A 25,238-nucleotide genomic window follows, 5' to 3' on the forward strand; every position below is an offset into this window, starting at 1 on the left:
TTGCCCTTCTGGCAGAGGCCCTAAGAAGTCAAGTGCTAGTGTTTGCCAGGGGGATGAAGGAAGACGACTACGGTTCATTGGCTCTGGGGGTTCAGGTGCAGCAACTAAAGTGCAACCTCTACAACGTTTGACGAACCTTTCCACTGCCTGATCCATCTTAGGCCACCACACATTGGATCTCAGATGACCTTTCATCATCACAATACCAGGATGACCCTCATGAGCTGTATTTAGAACCTTCTCTCTCAATTTTACGGGTATGACGATTCGATCGCCGCGAAGTAATACGCCCTGGAAATCACATAACTCATTCGCAACTACCCTGTACTCTATTGGCAAGTTTTTCACATCGTTGTCCTTCAAAACTTCTAGCACCTTAAGAATCTCATCGTCTACTTCTGAAGCTTGTACTATTTCCTTCCAAGTCAGTGCTGTACAGTTTGCAGCCTGCATGACCACTTCTCGAACAAATATTTCCTCAGAAGGGTCGAACGCCTTTGGTTCCTGGACGGATAAGCGAGAAAAAGTGTCGGCAATGTTTTCATTACCTGGGACGTGTACGATATTATAATCGAAAGTTTGCAATCGCAAAACCCACCGTTCAATGCGTGCACAGGGTTTTGACCGCTTAGAAAACAGGAGTTCAAGAACTTTACAGTCAGTTAGAATATCGAATCGCCTGTCGAAAAGATAATACTGGAACCTTTCCACACTCCAAACAACAGCTAACGCCTCCTTCTCGGTTTGGCAGTAACGTCGTTCGGTTTCGGTCAACGATTTAGAAGCGAAACAGATAACACGCTGTCTGTTCTCCTTATCGAATTGGATGAGTATTGCTCCTAGGCCGGAGGGGCTGGCATCAGCTATAACAGCAGTACGGTCCTCCAAACTATAGAATCCAAGGTTACTCACTTTACTCAATGCAGTTTTGATAGCTTGAAAAGAGTCTGACTCTGTACTTGTCCATTCAAACTTAGTACCCTTGTTCAAAAGTCTGCGCAGTGGTTCATCAAGAGTAGCAAGATGCGGAATGAATTTGTTCAGATAATTGGCGAGCCCGAGAAAGCTACGTACCTCCGCTTCATTCTGAGGTTCTCGGAAAGACATCGAAGCTGCCACTTTCGACTCCGAAGGACATATCCCCTTTTCCGAGATTTGGTGCCCCAAGAACTCTAGCTCAGCCACACGAAGTTCACATTTCTCCCATCTGAGCTCGACTCCCCTGTCCTTCAATATTGCCAGAACCTGAAAACATAATGAGAAACAAACTCACTACTTAGCTTTATTTCTTCGTGCATAATTTCAAATTAAGTTTCGTTTTAGGTTCTGTTCAGTAAATTCAGTTTATTTGTGTAAAACAGAAACAAAAAAAAAATAGTCAATCATTATAAATTTAGAGTACCTTTTCAAGGCGTTTGTCGTGCTCTTCAACGTCCTTTCCCTCGACAATTATATCGTCGAGGTACCAGTAGGTACCCGTGCATCCCGCCAACATCTCATCCATAGCTTTTTGGAAAAGCTCAGGTGCGGTTACTAAACCGAAAGGCAATCGCTTGAAGCGAAACAGCCCACGGTTTGTCATGAAGGTCGTAACGTCTCGGGATTCCTCCGCTAACTCAATCTGCAGGAACGCTTCGCGAATGTCTAATTTACTCCAAATTGTTCCTCTTCCCAATCGCGCCATGTAGTCTTCCACCACCGGCATCGGATGATGTTCACGGAGGACTGCTTCGTTCACCCGCCGAAGATCGAGGCATAATCGCGGCTCACCGTTTGCCTTCCCTACGACGACCAGCGGTGACACCCAGCTAGTGGGGCCTGTTTTATGTTCGATGATGTCACGCTGCAATAGTTCGTTGATTTTGTTCGCAACTGCTTCCTCCAACGGCAACGGAATACGGCGCATCGGTTGGAAAATTGGACTAGCATCAGGGTCCATACGAATATGTGCCACAATTCCTTTTATTTTACTGAACGGCTGTAGAGGGCTCTCGACACGATTGATGTGCAAGCCAACCTGCAAAACTCCCAGTCGTTTTGCTGTCTGGTCTCCAAGGAGGCAACGTTGCCCACCCTTGACAACGAGGAACTCAGCTTGAGTGGTCTTTACTCCGGCGGTAATGTCAGCAACGAAGGATCCCAGAATGGTCAACGGATTATTGCTGCCATACGCCATCAGTACACGGTTACTCCCTTTGGTCGACGACTTCACCGAAACTTGACTATCCTTCATTTTGATCCACGCTGTCTCGCTGATCAAATTGGCATCCGCGCCCGAATCCACCAGCATCTCTGTTGGAATACCACCGACAATACAGGTGAGTGTGTTGGATTCGTTTCCCGAGTAAAAGGCATAATACACCTTGTCGGGTGCCGCAGTTTCTTCGCATTTGGTCGCTTTTTCGATGGCTTCGTGGTTGACACTCTCGATCACTCGAATCTGCTTCTTCTCCGATGCTTCTGTACGTGCTGGCTTTCGTTTGCGACACAGCTTCTCGAAATGCCCGTAGCTTTTACAGCTGTGGCATTGCTTCCCACGTGCCGGGCACGCCAACGAACTTGATAGATGTCCTTGTCGACCGCAATTGAAGCATGTCTTCGTCAATCTCATCTTGCTTGAAGTGGTTTTTACCGCAGCGAACCGATCCCGACTTTGTGAGGCACTGTAAACGTTTCCCGTTGAACGAGGTTCCGATTGGGTGGTCGTTATCTCCACCAACTGCTGATCCACGCCTTCTTGAGCAATTCCGAAAGCTTCGATGTCCGCAAACGACAAATCCTTCAACAATATCATCCTGCGCACATCGTTCGAAGAACACCCCTCGACAACGGCATCCGTCAAATGAATGGATTTCAAAACCTGCTCGATTTCTGCACCATATTTTTCGAACCCGCACTCGGCCACTTGCTGCTTCAGACGGATGACGAAATCTGCAAATCGCTCACCGGGGTTCTGCTTCATTTGCCGGAGCTTCTTTCGTTCGGAAGTACTTTGATGTCTTGGCTCGAAGAATGCGTCAAGTTTTTCGATCGCCGCATCATACCATCGAGGAACCAAAGTGACCAGCGGGACGTGATCGTGATCTTCCAGGTTTTTGAAAACCGTCTGCAATGCCGAACCACCTAAGTGCAACATCTTTGCACGCATAACTTTTTGGTCCGTTACGCCGTAGGCCGCAAAATAGCACTCTAATCCTTTCTTCCACGCTTTCCATTCTCGAGCCAGCTTGCTGGCCTCGATTCTATCGCACCGGAATGCTGGAACAGCCCGCGAATCATCCATCTGAAATACAACAATACAGATACAAAGACGTTCAGTATCAACAATTCCATACTGTTCAAATATCAACTGGCTGTTTTAGTAGTAGAACACTGATTTGTAAACAAACCGTATCAATATCGCCTACTTCTGCGACTACAAACACCGACCTAACCTCACTTGTTTGGCCATGAAGCTTCATGACGCCAACTGCTCTACTACTTCGTCTTCACATAACCTATTTCGTGAAACCCAGTTTTCACCTAAATCAGAATACTTCCGATTTTCAGGATGCATGATCATTCCGGGAAATCCCAAGGATTTCCGCCTACTCCTGGAGAATGCTTCCATTCTCCCAAACTTTGCCCCCAGGAGAATTCTAAAAATTCTCGCTAATTTAACAGGGGAAGTCCTTCCGACTTCCGCCTACGCCAGAGAATCGCCCGCATTCTCGCAAAGTTTGTCACGGAGAATTCAGCCCAATTCTCGCGTCTGCTAGATCATGCCCAATCCTCCACTTGAAACTCCACCGCAAGTGTGGTTTAGTGCGAAAAACGTTCGTGCCCCAACTTTTTCCGACATGAAAAAGTTTTCTCATATTTACCTTTAGTTTCCAATTTATCTTCGCCGCCAATGGACTACCCGCTTGGCGCACGCCCACAGTTGATCAGCAGAAGTAAATCCATTTAATTTTGTATGGTGAAAAGCATCTAAACTTGAATTACTTGAAATAGCATGCTTTTCCTAAAAAAATAATTGGTAGGCTTAATAGTGGTCATCATTGTGCACAACCACTACCAAATATTTTTTCGAATAATGTATTCCACTTCGATAAATTTGCCTTTAGATGCTATTCGCCATACAATTTTTTTGCGATTTACTTTTAGCGATTTTTCGCGCATAGAAGCTAGCGCCACATTGGTAGATGCGGAGAGTAGGAAAACAGCCGATGTAGGTAATTCATTGTAATATGCGTCCGCTCGTACACGGAGAGACGAAACTACCCAAAAGTGGGTTCTTTCCACCCAACTTCGGGGTTGCGTGCGTCAAGCCAATTTTGAGTTGATGGAATCGATGTTTTTGTTGGGTTGTTCCCGCTTGCTTCCATGTGAAAAAAATACCTAATTTTAAGTTTTTTCAACTCAACCGAAATTTTGACTAGGTTGTATTCACTCAAATTTGAGTACTGTGCTAGAAACTCAGTTTTGGCTTGACGCACGGAACTGCAAAAGTTGGGGTGTTTCTCTCTTCACTCTCTGACAACAATAGAAAGAGCGCATGAAAAGGGAGATGAAAAAGAACTCAAAATTGAGTTTAAAAGTACCTAATTTTGAGTTTTTCAGTTTCTCCGTGTATCTCTCGCTGGCTAACTATCTGTCAAAACCATCCAAGGTGTTTCATGACATCAGGTATACACCCCTTGAGATCAAGGTTTATCAATGCTTGTCAGGTAGGCTTGTCTAATACACTACACAGACTTCACGAAAGTCTCATCCATGTTCATGCACCGTAGATGTACGACATGCTCGCAGAATCCCATTATTATTATGAAATCCCATTATTATGTCGTCGGTTTGCTCGATTGCTTTTGCGCAGCGGTAACAAGCGGCGGCCATGTCGATGATTTTGAATTATTGTCGCGCTTATCTTTTATTAGAGCCCTGCGGCGGTCGTACGCTCGCAATGCATACCGCCGCATGACAGTCGCAAGGCAAAACAAAAGAAAAAGTGTTCCCGCCAAAAACAAAAGCACGTGGGTTTCGCGAAGTGACAGATGTTTTTGAATGTATTTGTGACGAACGGCAAGAGTAGCTCAGTGGAATGAGTGTTCTTGCTGTCAAACCCCATAAAGTGGAATTATATACTTCTAAATCTGGTGACGCTGTTATGATTAGTGACTGTCGCGCTAATATCAGAAGCCAGAGGCAGATAATCGCCATATTCTGATTTTTCTTGAGAGGCATAATAACTGAGTGTCGAAAATTTGTAACCGTCAGCAGAAACCGCCCTAATCGCAAACTTTGCGCACACGCATACGGAATGTGATCAAAGCAGATCTATAGGGCTGGCTGTGTACATGTATCACCTCTAATGCGTACTCCAAACAGGGGCTGTTCATATACCACGTAGACCAAATTTTGGCCATCTCAGACCCCCCTCCGCCCTCGTACAATTTTGAAATTTGTATGGAGCGTAGACTTTGGTCAGACTCCCCCTCTACCCCCGAAATGTCCACGTGGTTTATGAACGGCCCCACACTTGTATCGGTGTGATGAACGCTTGAAGGCACACACGCTGCAAAGCTTGCGTTTGCACCCATCGATAGGCGTCGAATAACAGATAATTATGGGGTGATACACAAATTATGTCACGCAAAAATCGACCATTTTCAACCCCCCTCCCCCCTAGTCACACTTTTTGTATGAGACCTCGATATTTTACAACAACGAGTTTTATGATGTCAATTACACTAAAAATTTTAACAAGACTCGGGACCGAAAACGGCTTGCATTACATACATAGAGCGTCAAGTTAGCGGCAAAACAAAGTTTGCCAGGACAGCTAGTATTTTATATGTAGAATAAAAGATTAGGTAGAACTCGTTTTTTTTTTTAAATTTTTATTTATTAAATACCCTTCGTGTATATTCTGGGCTATAACAGGTTGTATTTTTGCGTTTCCAGTGGTACATTAATAAACTAAATAAAGATAGGGGACGTTTTTCGAGAACCAAATGCTTTGAACATTGGGCATATTTTAGCTTGCAATATTTAAATTAGTAAAATATTTATAATAATTAAATGTTACTGAATATTTTATGTACAAGCGTAAGTCATGTTTGTAAGAGTATGATTGGATCATGGCCCATAACTAAAAGGTTAGTCAACATATTCATTTAAGGCTAGATGTTCTGGTGTGATGCATTGAATAATTTCTATTGTTTTACATTGTGTGTGCTCCAACTAAGTACTGCATTGTCGACACGAGCCATTCAATCAGATCTAATATGAGAAAATGCTATACACTGATTCAAGTTGTTTTACAAGGAGTCAACTTTTTACCCACAAAAATCAACTGATTGCAGATTCATTTTGCGGATGTTTCCATTGTTGTTCATCTAGTGCAGTTTAACTTTTCTATTGCAGATTCGAGGGCATCTTCTATGTTACTATATACAGGGATATTCTGCCGTTTGGCTAAATCAATCAAATACGCTCGACCTCGGTTGTAATCTTTGATTGCCGAACTGGAAAGCTGAAAACAGACAAAATATAAGTTGCCACATTTTTCTTAGGGACTCAAATTTCAATTCGAATATCTTACCTGTGTACCATTGATTCTGCATTCATTAGGTAGCATTTGAACGCACAGGACTATGTTATAGCCTAGACCCATGTAATGCGCTGCCATTGTCATTGCGCCCAAAGATCTGGTCTGATCGCCTATCACGAAAAGCAGTATTCGACTTGCATCTAAAATTGCTGGATCAAATACAAGTTGATCATTTGCCGTAATACGTATTTCTCCTGTTTCATGCAAATTGAAAGATTTTACAGGCCCTTCATGTAATGAAGATGTGTAGAAGGTAATATTTTTCGACTTCAGATAAGGCACTGCATAGTTCTGTTGCCAATTCGACAATAACCAGCAACTGCCACCAAGATACAAATCACGCGTTTTTAGACCATCATTTTCGCTATCACTTGAAGAAAAGGTTGAATCATTTTGCTCCGGTGTCACTGCTTTTAGCGGACTCTCATTTTCCTGCAATCGAAGGAAAAAATCTTTTCCTATGTGGTTTTGACCAATTGCACTTAGATATCCTTTTGCAGGTGCATTGGAAACAGCAACGTCAGAGGTGTTTGAAGATGCAGTATTTTCTCTGCTTGCTTCACTGGTATTATTTTTATTTTTCACCGTATCTTTGAAATCATAAGAATTTGAAGACTGATGGTTTCTGGAAATGGTGGCCTCCAGTGAAAAATGCTTTCCCGTACTGATAGGCGAAGGGAGTACTCGGCGGCTCCAACCTGAAAATTATACAATCGAAATAGTCAATAATCTAATAATAATAATTTATTTTATTTTATTGATGCACAAGAGGGTCTTGAGGCCAACCCAGTCAACCAGTGATCGTATAAGATGTTGCATATATCTTATAAGATGTTCAAGTGAATTGGATATGCGTATTTTTTACATTTACATTCTACAATGAGAATCTACAATATATAACCCAAGTACTTGGTATAACCACAGACTTGGCATAACCACATACTTTGATATGACCGTTACAAAGTTTTACACAAGGCAGAAAGCGAAGATAGACGTCTGTTCTCTGTGTTAAGTGTACCTCAACGCCACCAACGGAGACTGCCCCACATAAAAAGTCAGTTTGACCCCACGATGGCAGTGTTCATCGTTAAAATACACTAGCCCACAAAGCTACACAAGCGCCAAACGGCCAAAAACGGCGAGCACTGGAAACAAATATGACAACACAACAATGTAAGAGATGGGACGCTAGCGCCGCGCAACGGGAGCATAACCACATACTTTGATATGACCGTTACAAAGTTTTACACAAGGCAGAAAGCGAAGATAGACGTCTGTTCTCTGTGGTATAACCTACATCTTATGCAATATATTATACTATTACTGGTTGTCTGAGCAAGTCTTCAATGCAAGTTCAAGAGCTCACATCGTCCATAATACACCGTGGAATTTGGGAGTAGGCATTGCAAGATCTTTAGCCCGGCGGCTTTTAAGTTTTGCGTGGCCTTAAGGATTAGGAAAGGTGGAAATTGATTTGGTGCATTGAACTGTGAAAGAACTTGTTTTTAATAAATGGTCAACGTAATTATTTTTTGCGTATGTAGTTGGTTCTGGTTATGCAGTATGAATTTTTGACATACAGTGTCAGACAAAGCAATAATACCAACAGTCCATAGCTATTAAGTATATGGTCAGTAAACCGATTGGGTTAGTTATTCCTATTATGTATTCTTGTTCTTGTGTCTTCAATACTAAGAAGCTGAGTAATAATGATTCCAGCCCATGAGGTATAACTACTGCATTGACGGAGTTCAGCACAACCGTGTGGAACAAGTGCGTGACTTGGGAGTGCAGTTAGACACGAGTACCGTAATCCGGGGTCAAATTGATCACTTTAAAACAACTTTTGCGGATAACATTAGTGGAATTCCAAATATTGCCAAAAGATTTTCTGTAAAATCAGTACCCAGTGGATCTCCATGGAACCACGTGACAGAATTTTGTTCAACAAATTTAAACTTTAAGTTAAATAACTCCAAATATCAAAAAATTGGAAATGCCACTTTGGGGCGAAATTGATCAGTATACAATTAAGCATCGGTTAGAAAGGAAAATTTCCTTCTCCGCTTAATTTTGCTCTTCGAAAACCGAATAACGCGTTTAAAATCTTACAACTAGTGAATTTAATACTTTAAATGCAAAATTAAATTGTGAAATTTCCCCTTAAACGCCTAAAGGTAGGCAATTTCATTTGAAATAAGTGATTTCTGTCACAATAAATGACTATTTCAACATAAAATGAACTTTTTTTTTTTTTACTATTTCATGTTTTTATTAGCTACATAACTTTCCAACTAAGGCTCCACAAAAATGTTCAAACAGAGAATTTACGGGAAGTCCTATTAGCAATCGATTGTTTAGTAGCAACGATTTCAGCTAAATGAAAACTACAATGCAAATTCCTTAAAAAATAAGACAAAACTAACTTTTTTCTTAAAAATTAAAAGTCTACGCTCATCTCTAGACATCTACGAACCAGATGACGTAAAAAGTTTAAGATCATTACGACGCTTAAGAGTTCCTAGTATGGAATTACAATGTAGTACCCGAATGATCAATTTCACCCCGCTGATCAATTTGACCCCGGTTTACGGTATGACGTTTGTACCGCACATTACGGCAATGATTACTCAGGCAAATCGTCAGCTTGGCTTTGTTTCGAAGATTGCCCGAGACTTCTCGGACCCGTATTGCCTGAAATCACTGTTCTGTGCACTCGTTCGTCCAATTTTGGAAAACGCATCTGTTATCTGGACGCCTTATCAGCTATCATGGATGTTAAGGATCGAGCGGGTTCAAAAACGTTTCAACCGCCTTGCATTATGGGGTCTGCCTTGGCGGGATCCCGTAAATCTGCCACCTTACTCTGATCGATGCCGCTTGCTGAATCTCGATACTTTGAAGGACCGACGAAAACTTGCACAAGTAACTACCACTGCCAAAATTATTAACGGTGAGTTAGATGCTCCAGGCTTGTTGGCCAGGATTGGCTTTCGTGCATCTCGGTGGACTCGCAACACTGCTGTGATACATCATGCTTTTCATCGCACCTCGTATGGCTTTAACGAACCATTCTCTGTTATGCTAAGGACATTTTCTACGGTGGAAGATGAATTCGAATTCGGGGAACCCGTCCGGCGCTTTCCCAACCGCGTGAAACGTCAGCGTCTACTATGATGTTAAATGTTTTTAGCAAATTGTAATTTGAATTGTTTGGCTTAATCTTAGTTCTAATTTGTAAACGTTGTTTAGTTTAAGTTTTTACAATCATTTAGACTATAAGCAGTGTCGCGAAGCATCAGCGTACAAGTCACAAAAAAGCTGATAAGCACCAAGCTTGTGTCACCCTGTCTCTGCGGTTTCTGATTCGCACTCTCTACAGTCGCTAACACCAGAAAAGACAGAATCCCATCATAGTCACCCGGTCACCCTTGTTTTGCTACAATCATCCTGACTTGGATACGGCTCATGTGAGTGTCATGACTCTCTCCGTCGCCTCAAGCAGATGCACGCGCAACAGCATGTAAAACTATGCTTGTGTATTATCACAAGCACGGTACTACGTCATAAATCCTATTCGTTTTGCATAGCTCAGTTTAAACGCACACATTGAGCGCACCACGCAGTTCGCCCTGGCTACGGCAAACGCTCTCACTTCGCCCGTTATGCATCGTTGCTCAGAGAGATTGATTTTCTAGCAACCCGCCTGAAGCATACTCAGCAACTGCTATCGCTGCAAAGCTGCGAAGGGTGGAACCCACAACATGTTTGTCATTCCAGGCGTGACACGCTAGCTGGTTCGTATCACCTTGGGAACGGTGACTCCAGAAAGCGGTTCAAGTGATTGTCTCGTGATGGTCGCGATTATTCGCAAGACTGACTATAAGTCCGATGGTTTCTTTTATAAATAAATAAATAAATAAATAAATAACTAAGTAAATAAATAAATACATGAATAAATAAATAAATAAATAAATAAATAAATAAATAAATAAATAAAAAGATAAATATATATATAAATAAATAAATAAATAAATAAATAAATAAATAAATAAATAAATAAATAAATAAATAAATAAATAAATAAATAAATAAATAAATAAATAAATAAATAAATAAATAAATAAATAAATAAATAAATAAATAAATAAATAAATAAATAAATAAATAAATAAATAAATAAATAAATAAATAAATAAATAAATAAATAAATAAATAAATAAATAAATAAATAAATAAATAAATAAATAAATAAATAAATAAATAAATAAATAAATAAATAAATAAATAAATAAATAAATAAATAAATAAATAAATAAATAAATAAATAAATAAATAAATAAATAAATAAATAAATAAATAAATAAATAAATAAATAAATAAATAAATAAATAAATAAATAAATAAATAAATAAATAAATAAATAAATAAATAAATAAATAAATAAATAAATAAATAAATAAATAAATAAATAAATAAATAAATAAATAAATAAATAAATAAATAAATAAATAAATAAATAAATAAATAAATAAATAAATAAATAAATAAATAAATAAATAAAAAAAAAATAAATAAATAAATAAATAAATAAATAAATAAATAAATAAATAAATAAATAAATAAATAAATAAATAAATAAATAAATAAATAAATAAATAAATAAATAAATAAATAAATAAATAAATAAATAAATAAATAAATAAATAAATAAATAAATAAATAAATAAATAAATAACTAAATAAATAAATAAATAAATAACTAAATAAATAAATAAATAAATAACTAAATAAATAAATAAATAAATAACTAAATAAATAAATAAATAAATAACTAAATAAATAAATAAATAAATAACTAAATAAATAAATAAATAACTAAATAAATAAATAAATAAATAAATAAATAAATAAATAAATAAATAAATAAATAAATAAATAAATAAATAAATAAATAAATAAATAAATAAATAAATAAATAAATAAATTCTGTTATTCTGTTATTCTGTTATAATCAACGCACCCCCGAGCCGTGGCCAATCTGCGTTGAATCGCTGGGCGATACGTCTACCAGTAGACTTGTATCTGCCCTATGCTAAACCGATTAGCATAGCAAGTCCTTTCCACTGATGAGTAGGCTCGAATGTCCCGCTCCTCCCTATAACCCATAGGGGGAAATAAGGAGTTTTCAGTTTCAAGTTTTGCATGGATCATGACACCAACTCTTTCTACCATAATGCTTTAAAAATTCTGAAATAAAAGAAAACTAATATGATGAAAATAATTGAGATACAAGTTTTTATACAAATTTAAAGATCAGTTATTTAAAGGTGAATTGAAGAAATGTTAAGTACGGTATCTATATTATAAAATGTTCCGCACCGCCACGAATGCCATGAATAAGCAAACACATTAATATTCTATTTGCCTAGTAGTAGAAAGAGTTGCGTGCCTGTTTATAAAAGTTTTTACTTATCTTGATTGCTCCGGACAATTTCCGTTTGTGTTGGGGAACTTCGTGAGTGTACCAGGATAAGTTTTCTACAAAACTATGGCGTTTTCTGGAATTAAAAAATAAAAGGAAATACTGGGCCGCACAGCTCCGCGGCCCACTTATATTAGTATAAATATATATATATAGGACGAAGTAGTCAGTTTTTGTCGATTTCGTCAAGTATGCGTCTTAAGTCTTAAGTCTTGAGCCTTGATCACCCGTTGGCTTCGAATCTATAAGCATGCACTATTAAATGCTGCACTTTCACACTATTGGTTTCGGTTTCTTAGTTATTTTAAATTGATATGGCAAGAACACATTATTAAGCATTAGACATTCAAAACATATTAGGGTTTACTAATAAAACAACTATCACATATGAAAATACTGATATTGAAAATAAAAATTAATATTAATCACAAGTAAATACAATGTCAGCACTGTGAATGAGCAATTTGAATACACGAGATACTACTATTTGTTGCATATTGATTGTTAAAATTCACCGAATAGTGGAAAGCCCAGACAACAATTCCAAGTCTGCTGACTCCAGAAAGATCCCAAGATTCGTCACAAAGCACAAATGTTTTCATTATGTTTCACAACGACTCTCGCAACCCTTCCCGACTCAACCGACTGGAACTGTTTTCTGAGTATAGAAACTACTAAGCCCTTGCAGGTTCCTCCTGTTTATCGAGCATTTCTGATAAATCAGCTATACTCCATCTGTAGCAGCCGATTCGCAATGAACCGTTGGAGGCGCATTAAAGTGTTAAAGGTGATATTTTCATTACAAGAATTATAATTAACTTCCTTCACTTTAAAGTCAAACCCTGTGATCTTGGCTAGTGTTATTATATTTTACCAATAATTTCACCCTAATCTTGACCCTAACATAGTTATGCGCTTAGTGTAAGTGGACGCCGCTTATGATTTTGGTTGGACAATGACCAAAATAGTGTTGTTTCGACAATAGTCACATACTATGCCCTACGACATTGACGATTCTATTGTCTATGGCTCACCTATTTCGTGCCACCCAGCAGGGACTTGGTCTGGTACTATTTCGTGCCACCCAGCAGGGACTTGGTCTGGTACCCAATTCAGTTTATCCGCTCCTCGTAATGTACCGCACCTCTTTTGATTTGTGATATATTACGCGGAACATTATTCTCTTCATTCGGATAGCGGCTATGTAACCCATTGGATTAAAAGCCTCCATCAAACATGAAGCGATTAATTGGAGACTGAAGACTCTATACCAAATTTGGCTCAGAGACAGGTAATCAGTGAGGTCAGTTTTTCTCGTTTGTCAGAGACGATTGATACGTATTAAGACAAACTTTCCACTGCATCTGCCAGCAATAATCGGTAATCGATCAACATTCCGAGTACCCCAATTTACACTAGAATGCCAAGGATCACCGCTCATGCTTTACAATACAGTTGGAAAAACTAGAACAACACCTGGCCACAATGATGCATAAAGCACTAAAGCGGACCGGAAGTTTTGGTGAGCCAGCCCCCACCAAATAAATAAATAAATAAATAAATAAATAAATAAATAAATAAATAAATAAATAAATAAATAAATAAATAAATAAATAAATAAATAAATAAATAAATAAATAAATAAATAAATAAATAAATAAATAAATAAATAAATAAATAAATAAATAAATAAATAAATAAATAAATAAATAAATAAATAAATAAATAAATAAATAAATAAATAAATAAATAAATAAATAAATAAATAAATAAATAAATAAATAAATAAATAAATAAATAAATAAATAAATAAATAAATAAATAAATAAATAAATAAATAAATAAATAAATAAATAAATAAATAAATAAATAAATAAATAAATAAATAAATAAATAAATAAATAAATAAATAAATAAATAAATAAATAAATAAATAAATAAATAAATAAATAAATAAATAAATAAATAAATAAATAAATAAATAAATAAATAAATAAATAAATAAATAAATAAATAAATAAATAAATAAATAAATAAATAAATAAATAAATAAATAAATAAATAAATAAATAAATAAATAAATAAATAAATAAATAAATAAATAAATAAATAAATAAATAAATAAATAAATAACACCGCTAGCCATCATGGTTTCCCATAGCGGAAATCATCATGGTTACAGGTCGCAAGCCCTGGTAAAGTGTGGAACGTTTTGATGGCTGTGATCCCTGACCATCATGTAATCAAAATCCCAGGGATACTCAAGTGACCACACTGTTGGGTTGTGGGGGTTGCGTGTGTGGGGTGTATATATTGACAAGCATTGCTATGGATCGTTAGGGCTGAGTAGGAGCGGGGAATGGATCTACGATTGCTTAATTGCGATTATACCTACTGGTATAGTCGTGGTTCAACAGTGGTAGCGCCGCTTTTCGCTTGTGTTCGGCCTAGGTGATTTGTTTAGGCGGTGCGGGTAGGTCTGTATGTACTTCGTACGTGCAGTGCGTACGGCTTCAGCATTGTGGTTACTTGGGTAGTGTAGGATAATTGGGTTTGGGACTGAGGGGGTCGTCATTGATTCTGCCGACACCATTGAGTGCTCATTGTTGGCGGTTGTGTTGGTGACGATTTTTTCAGCTTTATAATCTCATTTATACCACGCACAAACTTTGGGAAGAGGGTCTGCTTTGTAATGCAAGAGAGGGATTTAAACTCTGCGTTACGGGTTGGGTGAGGTCATGCAGATAGAAGCAACCCAGGTGATCGTGCGGCTCGGGTCTTGATGGATGCATGAGTGCTGTGTGTGTGGGGCGTACTACCCTGTGGGTGCAGTTGAATCCGGATTGGAGTGGAAAGAGACCCTTCTCTACCCTAGATCGGTTTCGGTTGTACGGGCGGGATAGTGTTTGTCTTATTTGCGACGTGTTGTGCGTGATTTGCGGCCCGAGCAGCGTGGTTACTTGGGAAGTATTGTGCTCTGCAATCTAGATTTTGGTTTTAAGGTGAAGCTATGGCTGGGCTGTGCCTCGGATTTGTTGGGCGCAGGTCGGGAGAGCTGGTGGCGGTTTGTGTTGGAGGGTTTGCTTGATTGGTTATTCACTGGTGGTGGCCAGTAGATCGACTGTTCGCGCAGCCTGTCATTTGGTTCTTATGGTTTGTGCTCTCGAGGTTCGGGGCGTTGCTTCATTTTATTTTTCCTTGAATACTAATATTCCTTGTTTGATTAACTGTTATGTACAGGCGCTTAACTCATTCTATTTCATAGATTGCCAGATTTGAGAGTAATGGTTCAATAGGGTGTTAGCAATCAGAGTGGATTAGAACGAGTTGGCGCCTACAATACACCAACACTAACACACATACACCAATACTTACACGCACACATGCACCTACAACTAGCTGTAAAAGACCAGTGGGCGGGACAATGGTGCCTACCCAACAGTTGTAGGTGGGGTGTTTGGCTTAGCTACATGACTTGGTCCGGCAAGCCCATAAACATCAATTTGTAGACGTATTGCCTAGTGAAAAGACAACGCAGATGGGCGAAAGCCAGGGGATGCGTTGATAATAGCAGAATAGCAGAATAGCAGAAATAAATAAATAAATAAATAAATAAATAAATAAATAAATAAATAAATAAATAAATAAATAAATAAATAAATAAATAAATAAATAAATAAATAAATAAATAAATAAATAAATAAATAAATAAATAAATAAATAAATAAATAAATAAATAAATAAATAAATAAATAAATAAATAAATAAATAAATAAATAAATAAATAAATAAATAAATAAATAAATAAATAAATAAATAAATAAATAAATAAATAAATAAATAAATAAATAAATAAATAAATAAATAAATAAATAAATAAATAAATAAATAAATAAATAAATAAATAAATAAATAAATAAATAAATAAATAAATAAATAAATAAATAAATAAATAAATAAATAAATAAATAAATAAATAAATAAATAAATAAATAAATAAATAAATAAATAAATAAATAAATAAATAAATAAATAAATAAATAAATAAATAAATAAATAAATAAATAAATAAATAAATAAATAAATAAATAAATAAATAAATAAATAAATAAATAAATAAATAAATAAATAAATAAATAAATAAATAAATAAATAAATAAATAAATAAATAAATAAATAAATAAATAAATAAATAAATAAATAAATAAATAAATAAATAAATAAATAAATAAATAAATAAATAAATAAATAAATAAATAAATAAATAAATAAATAAATAAATAAATAAATAAATAAATAAATAAATAAATAAATAAATAAATAAATAAATAAATAAATAAATAAATAAATAAATAAATAAATAAATAAATAAATAAATAAATAAATAAATAAATAAATAAATAAATAAATAAATAAATAAATAAATAAATAAATAAATAAATAAATAAATAAATAAATAAATAAATAAATAAATAAATAAATAAATAAATAAATAAATAAATAAATAAATAAATAAATAAATAAATAAATAAATAAATAAATAAATAAATAAATAAATAAATAAATAAATAAATAAATAAATAAATAAATAAATAAATAAATAAATAAATAAATAAATAAATAAATAAATAAATAAATAAATAAATAAATAAATAAATAAATAAATAAATAAATAAATAAATAAATAAATAAATAAATAAATAAATAAATAAATAAATAAATAAATAAATAAATAAATAAATAAATAAATAAATAAATAAATAAATAAATAAATAAATAAATAAATAAATAAATAAATAAATAAATAAATAAATAAATAAATAAATAAATAAATAAATAAATAAATAAATAAATAAATAAATAAATAAATAAATAAATAAATAAATAAATAAATAAATAAATAAATAAATAAATAAATAAATAAATAAATAAATAAATAAATAAATAAATAAATAAATAAATAAATAAATAAATAAATAAATAAATAAATAAATAAATAAATAAATAAATAAATAAATAAATAAATAAATAAATAAATAAATAAATAAATAAATAAATAAATAAATAAATAAATAAATAAATAAATAAATAAATAAATAAATAAATAAATAAATAAATAAATAAATAAATAAATAAATAAATAAATAAATAAATAAATAAATAAATAAATAAATAAATAAATAAATAAATAAATAAATAAATAAATAAATAAATAAATAAATAAACAAATAAATAAATAAATAAATAAATAAATAAATAAATACTAATGATAACAAAACAGACAAAATTGTACTAAACTTTTTTTCTGGAAATAGAAACAAAATATATCAAAATCAACAATACACACACTAAGATTCAGATGTTCCAGCTCAGTAATGTTTTCACTGAGTTCAGTATTTTTTCCATCTTTTTACTGAGTTTTCAACAGCAGATTTATTTCGGTACACTCGGTAATCGTATTTACCGTTCACCAGTAACGATATTTACCGTGTTTCAGTAACTTTTGACAGTTTGTGAGCTGAGCTCGGTAACTCATTTACAGAATATCCGCAAAATAAATAACCGAGCGTACCGAGTTAAATCTGCTGTTGAGAACTCAGTAAAAAGATGGGGAAAATACCGAGCTGATCTTAGTGTGCAGGACCGTATCGCTTCATTCTCTGATCATGAAAAGTATCGGTCTTGATTGCACCACAAATGTGCATCTTTATCTATTGACAACAAGACAGCAGAGCAATAGGACGCAATCAGTCAAGTACTAGATTGAAAATAGTGAGCTGGATTTTTGTATGGTGAGATGATCAGTTTGGTATTTCAATAACCAAAATAAAGTTATACATTCTATACATTTTACTATTATTTTTTAAAAGGCAATCCATGAGACAGATGCGATCAGCTGATATTTTTTGTTTACCATGTATTTTTGACATTCGATGATCGGGGTGACAGTTGAACACAAAGGAATTTGTTAAGCACCAACGACACTTCACGAAACTTTGTTAAGTTGTACTCACACTGTGTTTACATTTTTGGCTGTCATCCTCATCGCGAAAAGTCGTCATGGATTGCCTTATTATGAGCATCATCAATATGATATTTCCATAGACAAATAGACAACCAATGCGTCACAGACAATAGACATACAAATGACAAATATAATACAAATATCATTACCACATCTCCCTTTTTAATATTTTTTTAAAGTATATTATACGATCGACAAGTCACCCTGAATCGAATATGTTGCGTTGGTCCATCTGATCAGCTGAACATTCTTTGATGCGGTGTGTTGCTACAATCACAGACAAACAGACGTAACACTCTTCAAAACGGCTTGGTACATGCATTTAACGATCAATTCAAATTTCATTTGATTTGCGTGATCGTTCCACCAGATGCGCTAGTGTCCGATCGCTTTGACGTTTGCCAGTGTACACGTTGCTGAATGATGCAAACGAAAATTACAGGCAATTTGTGTAGTAGTGTGCGTGTCAACAAAACGTCAAATCGAAATCCATCATGGCCGACAGTGTCGCGCGCGGTTCTACCAACAGGTGGCAGTGTGCTCATAAAAATGACACCAGGCAAAAGTTTTTGATGAATTTCCTCTCAGAGTTACGTCTGTTTGTCTGTGCTACAATGTTGGTATTGCAACCGATACTCCTGGACGACGATGCCAAGTAGAGAACGCCCATCATCGTGGCATCAACTCACATGTAGATTGCATTGCTGCATTGCAACACATCAGACAATGAATCTGATGAAATGGTTGAACCTATTGTCGACTGCTGGTGTTGATGATATCGGCCGTCGCGGTGGTCGAACTCCCACATCTGTAATTGATTAAAATACGAAAATTAATGAAAGAAACATGACTTACCTCTATGTAAACTCCTTTTCAATTTCAAACCAGCCTTACACTTCGATTCGTTCAAGCACAGTTGAAGTAGTGATTTGCTTGCCTTTTAGTTGTAACTACATATTCTCTTCTTCTACTTTTTCTTCTTTATCTACTTTTCCTTGTTCTACTTTTCTTTCTTTTTCTACTATTCCTTCTTTTCATTTTTTGATTATTATTCTTCTCGCCCTTCTTCTCAGCATAACGCTCCAACTGAGACAAAGTTAATTTCTATGCCCAGCCCTTTACGATCACTCACAGTTATTGACTGTGTTAATTACATCGTGCAGCAGACACGAAGACATTCCAATCACAATGAAGTCCAAGAAACCTTGCACTAAAGGGTGAGTCGTTAATTATTGTGCCACCCTACCTTCAAATGATTCGCAAATTGTCTACAGTTAACGAAAAGAAACCAAATTTTTACTGTAGTTTCGTATATGTATGTATTTCAACTTTTTGGTATAGGTTCAAATTTAGGATGCGTTTTAGTGAAATTCACGACATTTTCAATTAACGCCCTCCATGTGGACATGCTCAGGCTCCACTTGCAACAAATAATTAAAGCTCTCTGGTTTGTTTATGGGCATCGTGCCTGGTTTTCACCCAGCTCCAAGCTTATGTTTCACTGACAACCGTTCCTGAAACCTATTGACGAACATTAAGATGATCCGATAATGTATAATCATCAATTGTTCCAAGGCGCTATACCATGATTTTAGATTTTAGCATGTGATTGTACAACATCTTTTTTAGAACTGTGAACTAAATTTATTCTATATCGAGCAGAATCTCACTGATAACTGCTCAATTCATTTTATGTAAACAATAGACTCTAAGGAGAAACTGTACAAAATTTGGTTGATTTTGGTGAAGTAGGAAAAAGTTACGTTAGATTGAAAATGGCACAATAATTATCGACTCACCCTTTACAGAAGGTTCCTGGATCGAACGGGATTCTAACCCAAAACCCTCAGCATGGACTCTTTCTAATAACCAATTTCATTTTTTCCTATCAAACCTCTCAAAGAAAGTACTATGTAGCATTTTCCCAACTCTTACTGTACTGTATATTTACTTGTTGTAGTATGTATATTATGAACAATAATATTTCGACAATAACGTAATTTTAATGGATTTGCGTACTGGCGTTGTTACACTTGAAATATTGATGATTTACAACAATACAGTCGTGATCAGCTCATTTCCTACAATAAAAAAATCACAAACGATCAAGTCACTCAATACTTAAATAACAACTGCAACATTCCATTCCTCTAATATTTTCCTTTTTGGATTAAACACTCTGGTTAACTGCGAACAATAATATGGCGTCATAAGTTGTCTAAACATCGCACCATCATAAAGCAACCCCCATCCACCAATTACAGCACTCCATACTTGAACCTTCAAATGACATGGCTCCATACTCAGCTACGTACAAATCAAAATCCCGTCAGACTCCGTTAAAGTAATTCCAAATGTAATTAAAGCATAATCTGATAATGACGCACCTTTATATAAAAAAAAATTTAGTCAGATTCACAATTCAAATCGACACCCTTGCAGTTGTCTAACTAGAAACCCAAACTCTAATAATTGTTATGATTGTGATGGCTATAAGCTTATTTATCGTTTTAATCTGATCCAACCACCAAAACATACATGTAGTTCCATCTCTTCTACGACTTCCCTTCGGTTACTTATTCCTTTTGGTACAGTGTTTATTTTAATACATAAATATTGGTATATTTAAACTCTGTTTGATATTACACTTAATGTTCTAAATCCTTTTCCAAATAATCATATTAAAGCTCTGTTTGTTCAAATGAAGTACTGAACCAATGTCTTGTCCTCTTGAAACTGGATCAGAATCAAGCCTTGAATATTGAAGCACAAACATACATATTTTGCCCTATCTTCCTCCGAAACACAGGGCATCAAAATCTACATCAGCCATGTTGCAGCCGCTAGTTTGCTCAATGATAATCTGAAATCCCTCGAACGATTCAAAATGTATAGCATACCAAACAGCCGTTAAGATACCAACATTTGAACGGAAATAGGCACAAAACTGGTGTTATCCAACCAACACAAGCTCATGGCAGCACTAGGTTCATCTAATAAAATAAAGTAGGCGCCAATCCATTCACTATCAACCATCTCCTCCTCTTCTTGCACTCTTAGTATATCAAAACATAATTGAATCAATGTAAATACCAAAAAATAATGTAATTCTAAACATGCTAATCACATTTATTATTATCATTATTATCGTCGTAGTACTAAATCGACATGCGAAGTTACAGATGCGAAGTAATTCGGGACCGATTATATTTGTATTGCGCACCATTCAGCAAACTAAGAGCTACAACATACACTCATTCATATCGAGTTGCGAAACACTAAACTGAGTAAAAACTCAACCTCAGGTCACTTCGGATTTCAACCTGCATAATATCAGCATAATAAGCATAATACCACATTACAACACACTCCTCAATATTTTGAAACCATATTGATTACAAAAGAAAACCCTTTTACTCATTCTGCCATGTATTCGCATGTATCAATTGAGTTCAAGAAACTATTCTGATAATCGTCCATCGCAGTTGTCAAGAAATTTCATTTCAAACGGCATCCGCTATGAAAAGGTTCTGAAATTCCTAAGGCAAATTCATCCACATACACTCACTTGTCCCTTGAAACTGAATGATGACTTTGCACTGATCCAAACAATTCCATTTAGAATCCATCCTCCAAGTAAAGAAAGCCTCCACACACACGCAATTCATATTTTCCGACTACAATACCACAGTAATGACCTTTACTAACTGAACATAAATCAGAATGGAATACAAAGCAATACTAACTTGTTTCAGTTTCCTTCACCCAACCTCTTCGTTGCTGCATAAATGGTTACTATTAAAAACAATATTATCATATACATAGCTATCATTGCGGCCCCTAGATCACGGCACTACCATTGCCATCTGATATCGCTGAAAAGGTCAAATAAATGCGTGTCTCCTTTGTAGATATAGTCGAGAAACTCAGAAGAAAACATGCACCTTCATGTAAACTATTAGTTACACTCGGTTTACGCTTTTAAATCGAGTTACACATTCTTATGCAGTCCGGTCGTAATCCGCAGCAACCTGTTGCTGACCTCCACGGCAGCTCCAGCCATCCAGCCGTAACTATGTTGATTAAACTTCAGTTAACACTAGTGTACGAAACGCCTCCGGTAGGAACACTCAAACATTACCCAGCTTAATCAGACCCTCTGGAGTACGAAACCCTCACTACTTAATAACTTCTATGAGTAACCAAGATCACTATCCTCAACTCACCATTTCCATCCCGATCAGGTCGCTCACCTTGAATTTGCATCAATATGCCTATCATCCATCCTTCTTAACTAAAAAGACATCTGACTCCATGGATGTGCCTCCAAATCGCCCAAACCTCACTCTCCAGCACAAGGATATTTCTGTAATCCTGTATCGTTTTTTTTTTAACCGTAGTGTGGCCAGCAAAAAAAAAACACCTGTAGAAGGCCGGCAGGGTACCCGGGTACCCACGAAATGGAAATGATCATATCTCAGCGATTTTTCCACCGATCTTAAAAGTTTTTGCCTCATTCAACTCAGAAACTCATTATCTATCGAGATCGTATTTGGTTGGACCGGTCCGATCACCATGGGTACCGGAAAATCCGGATTTACGGATCCATGTTTTTATACAATACAATATACGGGATTTTCGGTAGGTTAGTAGCAATTTCGGTACCAAGCATCGTAAAATTGCTTTGGCATATTGTATCTGACTGGCCTGGAATCATAAAACGTGTTGACTTTGAAACTGTGATTTCGGAACACGCTTCTCGTGGGGCCATGGTTGACCATAAACACTTTAAGATATCCTAGCCTTAACAATGTGGGTTTCAATATGGTATAAGGACATGCTCCCAAAAACATGGATTTTCCGAAAACCACGGTGATTGGATCGGTCTAACCAAATATTTTCCAGATAGATGATGAGTTTCTGAGTTGAATGAGCTAAAAATTTCCAAAATCTATGAAAAATTCACGGAGATATGATCATTTTAATTTCGTGGGTACCCGGGTACCCTGCCGGCCTTCCACGTAATAAAAAAATGCAGGAGCCCTTCCCCCTGCCCCTCCTCACTTTAAAATTCGGACAACCCCATTAATAGATGTATATTCACGAGTTCTAAGATCTAACAGAGTTCCAACATCCTAGTCTCAACAACCATTAAAATATCGAGATTTGAAATTGAAAAAGGTACCCGGGTACCCTGCTGGCCACATAAGTGTTAAATAATCTTTATTAGTATCTCAATCAATTTTTACATTCTTCAACTTAATCTAGATGTTCTGTGTATTATAACAGACTATCATCCTAATTTGGTGAAATAAATTTAAGCTATTATCAATACTAATTAATAACATATTACATTTCATTTGCTGTAGCAGTTAAGATTTTTGCAGGCTTTATTTTTCACCTGCGTGTCAGAAATACATTTTTTCAACTTATCCTAACCCTAACCTAACTTAAACTAATTATACAAAGAACTAATCGTAGCAATAGAAGACTGCAACGATTTTTGACGAAAGTTGGCAATGATTTTAGTTGACATCTGTACCAATGTTTCAATATTAGAAATTTGATGCAACTCATTAGTGCTATACCAGGGAGGCAACTTCAGAATCATTTTCAAAATTCTATTTTGAATCCTCTGAAGTTGCTTCTTTCTAGTATTGCAACAGCTTGACCATATTGGGACAGCGTACAACATGGTCGGTCTGAAAATTTGTTTATAAATCAAAAATTTGTTTTTGCGACAAAGTTTTGATTTTCTATTAATAAGTGGGTATAAACACTTAATGTATTTATTGCACTTAGTTTGAATACTTTCTATGTGGTTTCAAAAGTTAAGTTTTTATCGAGTAAGAGCCCTAGATACTTAACTTCTTCCGACCAATTTATTGGAGTTCCCCTCATAGTAATCCTGTATCGTTTATCACCAATTCTCATTTCAACAAGAAACTAATTTTCAGGACATGCATGCCGTCCAAACCAAATCTTTTAAAATCAAACAACTGCCAAAGTTTCCATTAGGATCGTTAATCAAAGCTAATTTACTTATTCTTGCCGCTGTCTTGGCGCGGCACTTCGAATCATTAAATACTATGTGATAAATCCGAGAATATATCACCCCATGCTGCGTAGCTTTATCAACCGCTATCTTGTCGCGTATTTTTTAGTCTTTGCGTAATTAACTTTTAATCAACCCACTGACAGGCATTGTTGTCAACATCTCTTTTATTAAAACGGCCCCAAAATGTGCTGATCAAACGAAATTGGGCCCCTAATGTCACTACTGTCACTCCATGCTATAGGTACAGGCGTGTCAATGGCGTGCTTTTAATCCTTTTCATGCCACATAGCCAATAAAATGCTTAGTTCCCGCATCCATGTTGCGTATCTGTTACAAATTTATTGTTTCCGCTGTCAAGCCGCGTATCCAGGCTATGTGTTTCTCCCGCTCTCATGTCGCGTAGCAAACTAAAGCTTTCATTTCCGCTATCATGTCGCGTAGCCAATTGAATTTTCATTCAAGTCGCGTATCAAATGAGCAAATCCGCTTTCCAGCCGCGTATCATTCACGCTTACACGTCGCAAAGTTCATTGGATCTTCCATCCAAGTCCGCTTCCAAGTCGCGTAGCAGCAATTAAATCCATTCCACACTGATTCATATGTGAATTCCCTGGTGAATTATCAATATTCATCAGTTTTTAATCCTACAAGCTCTAGCTGCAGCTCAAACACTTTTATATTTACCTGACAAACGTCCTGGTGTCCACGATTTTGCACTACCCCGTAAACACTAACAACACTAATCACTATTTCACACAACTACGGATGAAGAATCCCATTTTTTTACTATTTTTTTTTCTTTTTTTTTTGTTGATATTTCAACTGCTGAACTGGTAACTGACAATGCAAACTGCAAGCAACAACAAAAATCCTTTTGAATTACACTCAGAAATATATTTATTTGGAGAGGGTTTAAAATTTAATTAATTTTGTCATTCTCGGAGTTTACACATATCTTAGTATAAGATGTATACTGAGTTGGTATACGAACTTATACTGATTCAGTTTTACATTAGATTATTTTTACCGACGTATTCATGTAGTCCACAACGGTTTCAATAAAAACAGAAGGAATATT

At 35.2% G+C, this 25,238-nt stretch overlaps 2 protein-coding genes across 5 annotated transcripts in view; both read right to left on the bottom strand.

The window, feature by feature from the left end:
* Positions 1–973: 973 nt before the first annotated feature.
* Positions 974–3,850, bottom strand: LOC134286503 (uncharacterized protein K02A2.6-like). Its single transcript, XM_062848123.1, has 3 exons — positions 1,403–3,850; positions 1,075–1,245; positions 974–994 (listed from the first exon to the last, which is right to left on the bottom strand). The coding sequence occupies exons 1-3, from the start codon at positions 3,281–3,283 to the stop codon at positions 974–976; spliced, it is 2,073 nt and encodes a 690-aa protein (XP_062704107.1). The 5' UTR covers positions 3,284–3,850.
* A 2,012-nt stretch (positions 3,851–5,862) lies between these two features.
* LOC109403689 (uncharacterized) overlaps positions 5,863–25,238 on the bottom strand; it is a 93,551-nt gene continuing 74,175 nt past the window's right edge. For all 4 annotated transcript variants that reach the window (XM_019676521.3, XM_019676520.3, XM_019676519.3 and 1 more), the window contains 2 exons: positions 6,584–7,290; positions 5,863–6,514 (listed from right to left, as the gene is read on the bottom strand). In XM_019676521.3, the coding sequence (XP_019532066.2) occupies positions 6,374–6,514; positions 6,584–7,290 (848 nt within the window). In that variant the 3' untranslated portion in view covers positions 5,863–6,373. The remainder of the gene's footprint in view (positions 6,515–6,583; positions 7,291–25,238) is intronic.

The sequence above is a fragment of the Aedes albopictus genome, chromosome 2 (assembly GCF_035046485.1).
Source record: "Aedes albopictus strain Foshan chromosome 2, AalbF5, whole genome shotgun sequence".
NCBI classification, from domain to species: Eukaryota; Metazoa; Arthropoda; class Insecta; order Diptera; family Culicidae; genus Aedes; species Aedes albopictus.